The 16479-nt window shown below is 29.0% G+C and overlaps 1 protein-coding gene across 3 annotated transcripts; it reads left to right on the plus strand.

Annotated features, from left to right (window-relative positions):
• The first annotated feature begins 10810 nt into the window (after positions 1-10810).
• On the plus strand, positions 10811-16457 carry LOC132922283 (charged multivesicular body protein 4b). Of its 3 annotated transcripts, none has more exons than XM_060985718.1 (6): positions 10811-11193; positions 11272-11449; positions 14168-14282; positions 15161-15296; positions 15360-15457; positions 15950-16457. In XM_060985718.1, exons 1-5 carry the CDS (start codon positions 11013-11015, stop codon positions 15419-15421), a joined length of 672 nt encoding a protein of 223 aa, XP_060841701.1. In that variant the 5' UTR covers positions 10811-11012; the 3' UTR covers positions 15422-15457; positions 15950-16457. The 3 variants fall into 3 exon arrangements, with proteins under 3 accessions (XP_060841701.1, XP_060841702.1, XP_060841700.1); XM_060985719.1 differs by lacking the exon at positions 15950-16457 and adding an exon at positions 15529-15902; XM_060985717.1 differs by lacking the exon at positions 15950-16457 and having other exon boundaries at positions 10812-11193; positions 15360-15902.
• The last annotated feature ends 22 nt before the right edge of the window (positions 16458-16479 follow it).

The following is a 16479-nucleotide window of genomic DNA, read 5'->3' on the forward strand; positions in this document are numbered from 1 at the left end:
ACAATTGTTGGCGCTGTGTCCGATCCTACTTTTGGAAATTCGCGGTTATTGGACACGACTCGCGAGGTGTTGGAAACGGAAACGTTCACGGACGGCAACTCGAATATAAGCATATGACTATTGCATACGCACACATACGCACAGCGACGCAACGACGTTCGACAAAACGACTCGGATCGGCCGACAATGTCCGAAATATCGGAACGAGGACCATTTCGGAATTGGTCACTCGACGGATCGTAATAAAATGCGCAGAACAACCACCGCGGTGACGACGCGCCAAAGACACGTGCGGCGCAAAATAACCGTACGTGGCGGACGACCGCTGGAAAGGAACGCGTATAGTCGTATAAGTTGGCAAAATGGCTTAAAATATGAATACAAACGCGTTGACAGCACACGCGGTTTTGCCGCACAACACGGCGTGAAGCGACGAGCGGACGCAACGGTGCGTCGCCGCGTCGGGCTCAAACGCCAGGAAAAAAGTGTCATATAACAATGAAAAAGCTGGCGGCACAGCTTATATAAAAATTAGCACTCACGGCAGACGGTACGGTGGCGAACTTCGAAGAAGAGGGGGTAAAACCGGCCGGAGAAGATTCGCTACCCGTTGCATGATCTGGGGGAAATTATAACGAGTTTCGATAATGCGCGATAATAGATCCGCGTTCGAACAACAATTGTTGTTAAATGTTATAATTTTATAAATATGAGAAAAAAACTATTACAAATTATAATATACTTTACAGATTGGCAAAATACTACTTTATGTGATATTGGTGTAGTATCATACGTTATTTAAGGCTAATCATCAAAACAAATAATTTGATATTATATTTCAATAAGTAATATTGTATTATGTTTTTAAAAATGATATATTAATTTATTGTACTGTTAAACAGAAAATTTACTTAAATGTTTTTTTTTTTACTTTAAATTCTCCATAAATACAGGGTGATTCTTTTATCAAACACTCATTATTTCAAAAAGTATTCATGTTTTTAAAAACATTTTTTTACATAGTTTCAATTATTTAAAGTTTTAATTCGCGGAGTGGTGTGGTACAGGGTTACCCCGCAAAATGTTTGTCCACTACTCCGCTTGTCTAAACTTTAAATATGTATAACACTATAACTCATTAGCTACTCGCTCTAAATTCAATTTTTACGTATCAAAATACTCAGAAAACTATTCTGCTTTGGAATATGAAATTGAAACTGTGTTGTCATTCAAAAAAGTAAAAAAACTTCAAAAAAAATGCAAGGATAAAAAATATTTAAAAATATAATTTTTTAATAAAGACGTTGTTTTTTTAAAAAAAACTTGAAACTATGTAAAAAAATGTTTTTAAAAACATGAATACTTTTTGAAATAATGAGTATTTCATGATAAAAGAATAACCCTATGTACGGAGTTTAAATTGTTTACTATGATGTTAATAATGTGGTGTAAAGCTCTGAGAGACATTATAATATGATGTAGATGTGATCCGATGGTTGAGTTGTTCACAGGTGACCCTAAGATTGTAGTCTGTAGATTGCAGATAGAAACGTGATCTTAGATTTGTATCTACAATCGTGAATGGCACCGCCAGTCCATATAATCAATCCTCAAGCATATTGTGTAAACTGTAAAGTGTACACTAAACAAAATTAAATTTCCAACCTATTCGGGCCATGGTATGAACACTGAACAGACAAACAGTACAGAACCAGTAAAGTAAGTACTACAAAAATTCTCAATACATTACATATAAATTACAAGTAAGAGAAATATAAAATACAATAAATACATAACTATTCAAAAAAGATGTATACTATCTAATTTTATAAAAACAATTGAAACTGCACACAATTAACATAATCATATATTCATAATAGTTAAATTAAGAATAAATAAAGAAAAAACACTCTATTTTCAATTATTTGTGTTTAATTGATATTATAATACTGATTAAAAAAAAAAATGTACTCAATTCTTAAATTATTACAATAATTCGGATACAATGTACATGAGAGAATAAGAGAGATTTTATTAAAATCAGGAAGCTACATAATACTTTATAAAGGTTAGGTTATAATAGGTATATCTTATTATTAAGGAATCTTGATGAGAAAAAAATTGTACTCTTTCTAATCTAAAAATGTAACCATACACGTATATTAAAAATATAGCACCAATTTTTCTTTAATATTTTTGTTGGTTTGGTTGATCGAATCTAAGATGAAAATATAAGTACTATAAAATAGGTATGCCTTACTGGTTCGTAGCAAAAATTAAATATTATATACTATGACCTCAATTTTACAAAAATTTAAATTCTATCAAAACCTGATCTATAATTACCATTAGAGTATAAAATCATTATTAGAGCACTATTCAAGAGGTTGTCTGCACGAATTTTCGTGCATAGAATTTTTTTTATATTACTTAATTATTTGATTTACACAACTTGTAAAAATAATAGGTATGATAAGTATAAATTATAACTAAATAATATGAAAAAGAATTATTTGGAGAAGCTGCAGCTGCTGATGCCCACTGACGACAAGGATACCCCTATACTCTATAGGGTTTCAGATACAAAGGATTAGGTCACCAACAAATAGTAAAAGTCCCTTATCTTTAGTAAAAATATTTTTCAATTATTAACAAGTACATATCATGTAAAATGTAATTATTAAATTACATAAATTGGATATATACAAGTATGTTTAAAGAAAAATGTATAGATCAATCCTGTATCCACTTGTGCGAAACTGGATAATTCAGCTATAGTGTATAATAAAAATGCGAAATATCCTCCCCCCAAATTATGCTTATTATTATGTTTTATATTGTATTATCTACATACCAGTGATTTAAATTTTTGAATTAGGTGATACATAAGTATATTTATTTATTATTCTGAATCTCTGAATCACAATATCAATGTCCAATAATAATTTTAATCTTTTTGTTTTAGAATATTATATAAATCAGTGATTTTACTAGTCTTCTTTAAATTTTTAAATTTTAGCTGTTTAAAATAATTGGCTCAATTATTGGTGGCAGATTTGTCTTATTTTCTTGTGATATCCCAATTGACGTTAGAACTTCAAAAGTATTACTTCCACGGTTCCACGTTTCATTTCAAACACAATATTGTTTATTGTACAAATCATACATAAACAATACAAGTACCGTAAATTATTATAGTACGATACATTTTATAATGATCTGGTGGTAGATGGGACATGCCTACTGCTGACTGTAGAAGTTAATTTAATTGGGAGCTTCGCAAGCCGGCCCAAATCCACTAGTACTAACATTCAATTTTCCGAGCCAGCCGGAACCCACATATTTCGAATCACTTGCAGGATCTGTCTTGATCATCGTTCCACACTGACAACTAATATTTTTAATATTAATTGGTTGAACAGAAATATAGATAGTGCTATTAAATATTTTTGACTTTACTTATAAGTTATATTATATTTGGTAGTTGTGAATTTAACAGTTGGACATTTAACGTGGAGTAATAAAATAAGGGGCTCCAGAAAATTCTAACAATGACCTAATGTTCAACAAGTCTATTTGAAAATTGTTGGATATATTTATTATGTTTATTTACCAGTTTATTCCATTTTTTTGGGTTACTTACAAAAAATATAAAAAAATTCTTAGGCAGTATCTATTATTATACTGCTTAAATTAAAAAATGTAATCATATTATATATTAAGTAGCAGCTAGTTCTAGTTTTTAACAAGTTATTCATAACTATATTAGGTTGGAAGCTCTTACCTCATGTATAATTTCTTAAATTTATAAATTTAAAATATATTAATTCTTGTCGTATTTGGTCTAACGCATCACACTTGTCGTATACCACGCATGTTTTTTATAGGTCATATGTGTGGTCTACCACATAACTAAAGGGTAGGTAGTAGGTACAAATACAAAACCGTCAACCATTCTCAATTTTTTGTCATATCCACCAGTGGCGCACACACATTACGCATAGAAAGTTTATGGAGAGGTTTAAAATTTCAAATAGCTTAAAAAATTCATGGTACAATCGGTACATCATCATCATTGCTGCCCTCGTATTTGGCGTTCCAATGATGGTGGCGTCTAAAAAACAAAAATTAGTGTACACTATGAATTGCTTACACGTAATATTATCGCAGTGTGCCAGTGTGTACGATAAAGATGGATAGGGTCGTGTCTTATGCGGATGGTGGTTGACGAACCGAAATCTATATTATTCTCTTCGTGATCTCCGAATCCCGAACCATAAAGGGTTCATCGACCATCACATCTGAAATAAAAACAATTTATTATATTTAAATGTATTAGAAATATAGTTACTTATCTAAATAAATATATAAATCTAAAAAAAATGATTAGCTCAATATTAAATAATTTTAGCCAATATATGCGTTTTATGCGTTTAAATCATATATGAAAAAATAGTTACAGAATCCAATAATGAATGAACTTTTATAATGTATTGTTTAATTAAAATTTTAAATTCATATAAGTATACAAAATGTATATTAAAGGAGTGTTGTAAGTGGATGCAGACCCGAATTAAGGCGTAAGCGGTGTAGGCTGCAGCCAACATAGCCATGGATTTAGGGGCACCACACAGCGACCTGATATTATTTTTACTAAAATATCTGTAATATGAAATAGTAAAAGTAAATTAAAGTCAGTATCGAGCGGTATTATACATAATTTTAGATACAATTATTTTTTATAATTTTGAATCCTATTTTTAACTTTAACATATAGCTTATATTTAATAATAACTACGGGAATTAATTTTCAAAATTATTATCATCACTTAGCGTAATGTTATAACGTTATATATTTTATGTCTAGTTTAATAATTAAAAAATGATTTGTTTACCTTATATAATTTTATAAATTTTATTTTTATTTTAAAAAGAAGACTTATCGTGACCGAATTTTAAAGCTTACGCGACCCAAAAATGGGTCACGAACAACCGGTTGGAGACCTGCACTGCCCTGTATTTCCTTTATATAAAACTTAATAATATTTTATATTTTAATATTATATTGTATTAAAAATATTCTGGCTATTATCACCCATACTGGCGATTCGATAACGGAAATTAAATAATGTACGCGTTGCCTATTAATAGCCTGGTAAACAGTTGACAAAAGTATAGTGCATAATTATTATTGGTAAATATTTCCTTATATTTTCTGAAATCGTAAATCATGCTAACATTAGTTTTTCTGGCATTGCCATATGTAAACAAATTGTTTTCCGATCGCAAGATGAAAGAACCAAAAAGAAAAGATAATGAAAAAATATCTGGTAAATAATATTTATTAAAGTGTATTAGTAATATCGGGGTTTAATTCGAATATTTTATAAAAAAAAATGTAGGTAATGGTTTATAAAAATATGCAAAAATCTTTTTAACCTCTGTAAGTTTTTACCCTTGACATAAAATTAGTATTTTTTTTTTTTTTTTAAATATGTTATTATTATATTGTTTCAATAACTCATAAACTATTCGCCCTAAATTCGATTTTTATGTACCAAAATACTCAGATTCTTCTGCTTTGGAATAAGAAATTAAAAGTCTATGTTGTCTTTCAAAAAAGTAAAACACTTAATAAAAATTAAGGATGAAAAATATTAAAAAATATAATTTTTTAATAAAATCGTTGGTTTTTTAACAACTCGAAAGTATGGAAAAAAATGTTTTCAAAAACATGAATACTTTTTGAAATAATGAATGATGATAAAAGAATCATCCTGTAGATTTCCGATGAAAAACCATATTTAAATTAACTAATATCATAGTTTCACATGTGCACTTAGGGTGATAAAGAGCTTTTGGGTCCGGCGGTATTTTTAATCATCAGAGTTTTCAATTAAGTCATAAATTCCAGTGATAATGATAGTAGAGGATCGAATCGATTAACCGCACATCAATTATCCGGCCCGTCAATAATCCACCTCAAAAAATTTTTGTACAAATTTATTTTTCGTTTAATTTAATTCAGTTTTATCATTTTTTATGTTCATTTTATCGTGTATATATTATGAAATGCAAGATTATTTTATTATTTTTAATGGCTTATATATCATATTATAGGTACGTTATACACACAGTAAATTAGTTTAATTTATTTTTAATACTTAGTTAATTATCTGTATAAATAAATTATCCGTACCCCCTGGCCCCTCCCCCTCGGTCACAATTAATGCAGAATATTGACGCTCTACTGTACATTATGTATAATGATATTTACCAGAAAGATATATAGGGAAACAAATTTCATGCCGGTTTCGCACCAAAATGGTGGGGACCGGTAAGACTACACAAACGCGTAGGAAAAGGCGTGTTCCTCACGGATCAACAACCACCGCGCAAAATGTACGTGTCATGTCTTAAACGCGCGACACCCACACCCCAACACCACCACAAACAGATAACGGCAGGTAACAATAATTATTGGTTATTTTTTTTTTATCATTGCCCGCACACAGCCAACAACAGCAACATAATTGACAACCGATCAACAGCCACCACCCCCCTACAGCAAGCCGCCCACGCGACTACGGCGGCACGGGTGCGCCAGATATCCACGGCACAGCTACGCCGGGACCCGGTACTGTGGGCAGCCTACACCCGCGGGTGGAACGACCGCGCGGTGGTCTTCAGCAAGGCGACCAACGTGGGTCCGAAAACCGCGGTAACCGACAGGTCCCAGAGCCCAAGACGGCCCGTACAGCCAGCTAGCACACCGCGACCGCCCTCGATGCCGCAGTCCGCACGGTTGGTCCGACCACCCCCCCAACCACTCATGGCAGTACTGGTCCCACGACCAAGGTTGTTCACGCCGCCAGCACCGCCCGCGACGAGGAAAGTGGACCAGAAAAGTGCCCAAAGGCTACCGGCAGAACAGACGACAACAGCGCCACCACAAAATTCGAGGCAACGCCGGAACCAGTCTCGGATGCGGGAATACCGGGGACAGAAAAAGGCCGCCAAACCCACCACCTCCCAATAGTACCGCCTGGAAAAACCGGCACCCTCAACCACCCAACCGGCACTAGGCCCAAAGTTGCTGGAGGCAACCAACACGCCTGTCCCCGAGGCCAAGACACCGGAGGTAGCAATGCCTACCGGACAAGCTGAGGCCACGGAACAACCGGTCACCGCCACTTCAATACCGGTCGATATGAAGATATCACCGGATAAGGAGAAGGAGCTGCTGTGTGACATGATGGATGTTGGTCCCCCAGACGACGTGGACATGGTGTTCCAAATCACCAGCCTCGACCCCACGACGCCACCCCGACATGGGTAGACAATCCGGAGCGCGACCGCTACACCCAGCCGGAATACCCCACTCCGGAAACTGTCTACGCAAGCCACTGATCCACCCACACACCCACCGGAAGCGGCCGGACAACCAGTGTCACTATTCTGTGATTGATACGATGATAGTATACAACACGTGTGTCAGCTCGATTATATTATTGTCTAGCCGTTGCACCACATGTCCACATAATAAGAAAATTATTGCACCTAGTTTTGTTTAACCTGTTATATTGTAAAATACACTGTTTCATACTTTATACCTAATATGTTTTAATTTTTTCTACTTTAGATAATCCTGACATTGCAATTATTACTCTGAGTATAATTGAGCTTTTACTAGTGTATGAAAGTGGGTTCAGTGTCGTGCTAACCAACCGTTCGTTAACACCATCATGTTTATATTTTGTCACGGGTACTCGTTTGACCTTGTTTTAAGTTTTAAAGATTTTTTGGATTGCCAAATTTTTTATAGGCATTTCAAAAAAAAAACAGAAAAAATCGAGATTTTCAATTGTCTATAAATAGCTTAAAAAAAGTTAAAATATTTTGAAAATTCAATCGTAAATAGATAACGCTAATATAAATATTTGGTAAAAATTTCAAGAATTTACAATTATTCGTTTTTGAATTACAGCAAATTATACGTAAATACCTATACGTCATATTTTTTACGCTTATACGGGCTATAAAGTATACAGTATACTATAATAACAGGTATACCTGTTAGGTACTACTTAGGTATATTGTGTATATACCTATATAGGTATATGGTATATGTTGTATTAAAACATTTTTTATAAAGTGCTGATTACTTGCATAAATGCTTCATTCAGTAGCTAGGGTTTCAGCCTCTCCCCCAAATCTCAAACGCTATTTACGCCTATGAAAATGACAATATATTTGAATGTTTTTTAAATAATGTTAAATCATATTTTTATCTCACTAGATAATAATAGATAAGACTTTTATTATTATTATATTTATTACACCCAGTGGTATGCTCAGCTTTTTTGAAAGAGGGAGGGGATATTCATTTTAGACTTGTCACAGACCCTATATTTTTTTTTCATGTAGATAATATATCATTACAAAAAAATCCAAATGGGGGGATATGACACCCTGATCTCCCCCGTGAGCACGCCACTGATTGCAGCTGGGTAATATTAAAAATAAATAAATAATGGATTAATTTTGAGCTATCAATGAACGTGGATCATACTTAAGAACTAATTTGACATTACTCATTATATTTAAATATTAATAATATTGTTCAAGTCGTTCAAGGCATCATTGCAGGCAGGGGCGGCTTTTGGGGGGGGGGCATAAGAGCCTTCCCAAGAGATCTTACTCTTTATTTTATTATGTATAATTTGTATAATATCAATGTTAAAAAAATATTGCCCCCCCCCTCGGGCAAAGTACTAAAGCTGTCTCTGATTGCAAGCTTGTTTTGTTTCTTATAGAGCGGAAAAATATAAACATCTTTTTTGTAATTCTATCCTTTATTTTCGAATATCATAGTTTTTATAAATTACAATACACTAAATATTTAGAAAATTTAAGACATATGTATTCGTTTTTATTTCTTTGTCGTTAAAAAAGGCAGACACCCGAGTATCGAGTAATGTAGAATAGTTATTATAAATTTATATATAGTACTATTATAGTAGGTATACTATATGTATACCTATACTATGTTTACATCATTATAATTATTTAATTGCTTTTTGATTTATTTTTAATTTGTTTATATCATCACATCACCACAAACATTTAATATTAATTTAAAATTATTATTATTTATATGTTAACAAACCTAAATTATAGATTTTTTTTATATGTTAATAAGTTACGCAGTACAAAATCAAGTTCTAAATAAAGAATACAATCATTATTAAACAAATTTTATTTAAAAAAAAAATAATAGTAAATTAAGGTATTTGTTTCACAATATAGTTGAAAACAATTCCAGGGATATGACTTTCAACGTAAAGTCTTATGAGTTATGACTAATTTAAGTTAGGTAGTTATGAAGAATCAATTATTACTATGAAGTTCTCACGCAATAACTTCTTAAATAGAAGAAAAATTATAATATTTCAATTATAGACTTCTGGTTTCCTAGTTCCTACCAAGTTATTCATAACTTAAACTTTAATATATAGCATTTAATTTAAACCATACATTTTACATAAGGGTCACTGAAAATGGTTAAACATCTATCTATGAATTATATAGATGACGCATGCAAATAAATCATTAGTGCACGTTAAAAATATTTACCGCTGCAGTTAGTAGTCGTACATAAGCCGGTAAGAAAAGTTTATAAAAGTATTCGAAGTCCTTAAAGTTTTTTAAAAGAGGTATGTTCAAAATAAATTAAAACATTAATATAAATAACACAATATGATAATACTAACTACTAAACTCGAGTTTGAAAAAAAAATGTTTTACTTAAAAATATTTTGTTACATATTATTCCTTTTATAGAAATCTATTTATTTTTTTAATATAGTACCAGTACAGTAGGTTGAATTAATTAGATATCAGAATATTAACATCATAAATTATTGTTTATTAGCTTTTGAGTCAACACCGACTTACACTTACCGTAAAAAGTATAAGGTCTATGGTATGACCTATACTCTAAAGTAGTGGACAGTGGTGCAACTTCAATGAAAAATGTGGCAGTGCTGAAGCCCCTTATATTTTCAATTGACAATTTATTTCATAAGTGGTTCATTGTGCAGGATAAAATTACTTACATTTAAGTGCAACAATATCCGATAAATACAAGTATATTTAAAAATATAATTGAATATATTATCTTGTTTTTATTTTTAGTGGTACAACTTACAACGGCCACAACCAGATAAATACGGATTTATGATAACAACTAATTTTTGTGTTATAACCCGTTTCCTATTCTACCATCTAGCATCTACCAACGCCCAACAACATGATTCACTCGAGCCCGCTGCCACACGGTAATATTATAATATATATCCGTTTAGTAAACACTCAAACACTGAACACTGAACACTAGAATATAATATTTACCACCACGATTTAAGATTATCAATCATGCCCCCGCCCACAAATATGGTCAATCAAATATCCGTTTACATAGGAAGTCAATAGTTTTTTGTTCATTATCTGATGGTAATATACAAATTTGGAAGCTTCACTTGTCACTTCTAAAAAACATATTATTCCAGATTCGTCCAACTATTTATTATTTTAAGCATTAAAGCATCAATGATAAATATTAGTATTTATTGTTCTGTGTTAAAAATAACAGTTAAAATACTACTGGTTTCGCATTTTTATGTACTCTTTGAAATGTTCTTATATCGTCTTTGGTCTTGAGTTATCAATTACGGTGTATCATCGTTAATCATTTTTGTGAATGATTTTAACAGATGACCACCAATGACAACAATAAAAATCTTTTATCATTATCTTTCGAAATTTCTATTGCTCTTGGCGTATGCCTTCTACGCAAATTTAGTGCGACTTATTGTTAGTGTTTTTGTGACTATTCAGTGTTAACTATTGAGTAGTTGTTATTTGTGTACGGTATCTTTGAATTATTATGTTCATTGCATGAATACCTAGGTTAATAAAATTAATATAAATAATATAATATTGTATACACTATGAGTTTCCTGGGTAAGCTTTTCGGTAGCAAAAAGGAGGAGAAAGGACCATCAACCGAAGATGCGATACAAAAGCTACGATCCACTGAAGAAATGCTGATTAAAAAACAAGAATTTTTAGAAAAAAAAATTGAACAGGAGGTAGCGATAGCAAAAAAAAATGGTACAACTAATAAACGAGGTAAGTTGATGTTATGACTTAACACCTTTTTTCTTAGTTATATAATGTATTACACATTTATGTTATATTGGTTTGCAGCTGCATTACAAGCATTGAAGCGTAAGAAACGGTACGAACAACAATTAGCGCAAATTGATGGTACTATGTTAACTATTGAACAACAACGAGAAGCGTTAGAAGGTGCGAACACAAATACAGCAGTATTAACTACAATGAAAACTGCTGCTGATGCACTTAAATCGGCCCATCAAAATATGTAAGTTCAATAGTTATTGATTTATATCAGTCAAGTTAAACCTAAATATTAAATTGTATATAATCATAAAATTCTTATATTTATATAAGTATTTAGATAATACTTATAATATAATATAGATATATACACTTTAAAATAAAACAACAAGTAGCAAACATTAGACTCCACAAACTTCTTCCGATACTAAAATCCAAACTAAACCTTAAAACAAAACATATAATTTAAAACAATAACAATACCAATCTGGTTTTATGGAATCCAAATTTGAGACCCAGCCAAGTCTTCTAACATCTGTCCAATCCAAGCTCATTAGAATATTACTCTTTGATTAATCACAGGTGCACCATGGTGCGTCAGTAATGTTTCCCTTTGCAAACACCTTAACACTACAAATGTTAAAGAACTTGCAACCATATACTACAAACAATTCCATTCCAAACTTAATCCCCACACAAATCCAACAATAAAAAATATATCCTCTAACATTACCCAAAAACCCTTTACAATGCCTAAAAAGGAACTGGTTCCGCGACCTACTATAATTTTTTTTTAAGTTGCTTATTAAATAATAGTCTAAGAGGGTGTTGCTTCTTCTCTCAATCATGTCACTCATGTTAATTTATTATATTCATTATTTATCATATTTACTTATTGTTCTCTATGGTACAGATTATAAATTTATCTTTTAATAGTAAAAAAATAAAATATGTATATACTACACAGTTTATACATATATGTAAGTTCTATCATTATTTAAACAAACGCTTAAGGTGGATTTTTTTAATTCCATATTTTTATTGGCTTATTTCAAACATAAAAGTAATGAGCAAAATGTAATTAATTAACTTAATTGTCTTCTTCACTTACGAGTTATAGAAACTGTGTTACCAATATTGAGTGTAGTTTACATCTATATGTTTTTATTTAATTTATTCTTTGTGTTTTAAATATTACAAAAAATTATTTGTTTATCTATGTAACTAGATAAATTATTAAATTAAAATAAACTTAACAAAATAAAACATTTCCATAATAATTTTATAAAAATCTAATATAAAGATTTCAGTCAAAAATTGTATCATTGTATCAAATGTTGACATTAATTTTCATTATTCTATTCTTTTATTGGTAAATTATATTTAATTTAAAATATTGATAAAAATTATGGTTTTGAATGAGTCATTTTTAACAATTTGCTGAGTCACAGTTATTACCTAGTTGGTAACTAGTAATTTAGTTGTTCAGTCAATAGATAGAAAACATTAGGGTCTTTGAAGATTTCTTTGACTTTTTTTCATTCAAATTTATTGTCTTCTTTAAAATCATATTTTTCATAATATCGGCATAATATATATCTAAAAAAAAAAAATTTTAATTTAAATTAAAAATAGTTATCTAAAAGTGTTATGCATTAAATTTCATTTTAAAATTGTCTTCATTGAATAGTTTACTTACTATCAGGCATGTATACAAAAAAATTGGGGGGGGGGATTACAAAATTTAGCAATACAAATTGTGCTGCAACATAATAAAACAAATTTTTCCTCTTTAATCGAAGATATTTCGGGGTAGGAGGGTTATATAGGTATTACTTCACTATTGTGGTATTCTGTGTAATATATATTGTAGTATACATAAGTTGCTATGTATATTTAATTACATTCATAAATCCTGTAAATCATATTCTTAACTTCTGTAAATTTATTTTCTACTCTATATTTATATACTTATGTATATAAAAGTTACAAAACTGGACAAAACACTAGTTTTATACTACTATTTCTAATATTTAATTTAAAACCTTAAATATATCATTGCATTCATACAATTCTGACTGAAGCTTGATTAAAAATGTAGTCATGTAAATTTTTTTAATGATTTCCAAATATCTCTTTTAAGGTTTAATTTGTCATAGATTGGGCAACTTGAAATTCTTTTGTATCAAAGAAAAATGTTTACTCAATGCTATTTTCAAGTAAAACATCATTGTAATACTAATTAATTTCTTGCTTCACTAAGTATCAAAGTAAATTAAAAAGATAGGTACCTATATTTTATACATATTTATCAAATTTATTATCAAACATGATGTTGTTATTAAACAATCTATTTTTATAATTTTAGATCAATTTTAGGTTACTTTCTCCAAATTTTTGAAATAGTGGAAAATAATTCAGGTTATTAATTTCAATATTTATAAATTATTTAATGTTAAACTATAATCTATTCTGTGTAAGTTATGATTGTATTTACAATTAAAAAAAAAAAAGCATGTTTGAAATGATTTAATCAGTTTATCTTCAAGCATTTTATTTGACATATTTCTATAAAAAAAATGACTATAATTTAGTTAATTATAGGAGTACAATATATAGTTCTCATAATTATAATATTAATTTATGTAAGATATTGTGTGTTATAAAATTGATAAGTATAGGGATCAGATATATGACAATAAAATTTCTAAATATACATTTATGAACTAAAAATTAAAATTACACGTATAGTAGAGCATTGATTATCCGCACTAATTGTGACCCAATTGTATGCATTAAAATGTAATATATAATATATTACAATTGGAATATAACCAATTTATTGAAGAGATCTATAAAAAATATTTAGCATTAAAAAATTATGAAATATGTTAAAAATGTTTTTTCATATATCTTCAATACAGTTTGAAAATTGTTATTAAAATTAATTATCTTATTATAGGAATGTTGATGATGTTCATAATATGATGGACGATATAGCGGAATCCCAAGATTTATCAAAAGAAATATCAGAAGCTATTTCAAATCCAGTTGCATTTGGAACTGATGTAGACGAGGTAAGAATAGTAATTTATTTTAATAAATTAAATGTCAAAATTGAATCATTTTTAACATTATATTAAAAATTATTATTTTATAGATAGTTGTTATATTATAAATCATTTACATAGATTTGATTTTCTCCTTATATTAATAATTAATAATATAATAATAATAATAATTAAATCTCTATTAGGTATATAAAAATAGTTTTTTTTTTTTAAACTAATTAGTCTTCTTTTATAATTGACAGCAATCGAAAAATAATTAATAATGAGAGTTATATAAATATTTAAATATAAAAATCATTTTTGAAAAAATATCTAAGAGGTTGAGAAAAAAACTGTGAGGTTAATAAGCTTATCTAGCAGGGAATAAAGTCCCATATTAAATCATAAATTAATTTTAAATTTGTAATTGGTTAATAACTTTAAATATTAAGTATTCATTCATTTCTATTATTTATACTTATTTGTATTGAATTAAGATGTGCATAATTACTTATTTTAACAACTTAATGTTCAAATCTAGTTCAACCCAAGAATAATACTCAAAACTTTCAAATATTAACTTTATATTTTAGTATAATATGTTTTGTTTTTATAATTTTATAATATTGGTTTTATATTAGTTTAAAAAAAAATAATATTAATAATATATTTTACTCATTTTTAATTGAATATTAACACCATATTTTAAATTTTAAAATACCAGGTTAAATACCTAAAAATTTGCTTTCTAGATTTATTACTGCTATTATGGTGCAAGTAAAATATAAATATATGATATAGATGATTATATTGTATAATATTTAATCTCTAAAATGGCTAATTTTGACCAATATTTAGTTAATTGTAACATGAACAAATTTTCAATAATATTATAATTTTAACAGGATGAATTACAAAAAGAATTGGAAGAGCTAGAACAAGAAGAATTGGACAAAGAGTTGTTGAATACAGGCAAGACACCTGTCACCGATTTGCCAACGCCTGCAGTGCCAACATTTGAGCCCAGTGGCCGAGGCAAAGGTATTTTTAAGGAACTAATAATAAATTTATAAAATATATTTACAAGTTGTTTTAAATTTTTAGCAAAAACTAAAGCTGAAGAAGATGATGACGAAATGAAAGAATTAGCTAATTGGGCTTCATAAAAATTATTTGAAAAACTTTTTTGAAAATATTTGATGGTAAACAAGATAAGATAAATATTTTTAAATTTATAAATGATCAGTTTATTTGCTATTACGTTATTATATAGATACTATTTAACACGAATTTACTGTCAACATACCAATTTTTGTTCATACCATTCTTTTTTCCAAGCAAAAATAAAGTCAAATATTTTGCTGTTAATAATGATATCCAATCTTTATCTTTGATTCAACAATTATTAATTTAATTTACCCAGCAGTGTGAAAAAAGATAATAGTAAACTATATTCACATTAATCCAGCTTCTTGTATATACATACTTTCTTATTGTTAATTATGAACATATTTTTAATCAAATTCATAATTAAAATAAAATATTTTATATAGAATAGTATGCTGTTAAATTGATTTATTTTACTTTTACACTTTTTTTTTTGTAATTATAATTGTAACGAAAAATATATTAATTTTATAACTTAAATATTTATTTTAATTGATTTTATTAAAAAGAAAAAAATTATTTTTTAGTAAAGTGTTGTTTTGTGTTGAAGTTTACACACTGCACGGCGCATTATTAAAAAAAAAAAAAGAAGAAGACCGGCTTGATAACCTGTTTTAAATTAGTATTTGAGTTTAAACTTAAATGATAAATTCAGTAGGGTTGAGATTTGTTGAAATCACAGATATATAGTAATTTGATATATATATATATTTAAGTACTTATATTTATACGTTTTTATAGTATTCAGTGTATATACTAGTAAGAACCTATTGTATATTGTCTACTATTTATGTTGTTTTTTATTTTGTAATCATATTTTTTTTAAAAAACATTAGAATTACTATAAATTTATGGTGGAAAATATTGACAACAGATTAAAATGACTTTATTTATGTCAAATAAGCAATAATGTAGTCCACAAAAACAATATCCACGATAAAATAGAAATAAATATACAAATGATACCTTAATATTATGTATTAATGAGTTTAACCCAATAAATAAATAGAGAAAAGTGGGTAACATTATATGAAATTATTATTTTATTTATATTGAC

Source organism: Rhopalosiphum padi, chromosome 2, assembly GCF_020882245.1.
Source record: "Rhopalosiphum padi isolate XX-2018 chromosome 2, ASM2088224v1, whole genome shotgun sequence".
Taxonomy (NCBI): Eukaryota; Metazoa; Arthropoda; class Insecta; order Hemiptera; family Aphididae; genus Rhopalosiphum; species Rhopalosiphum padi.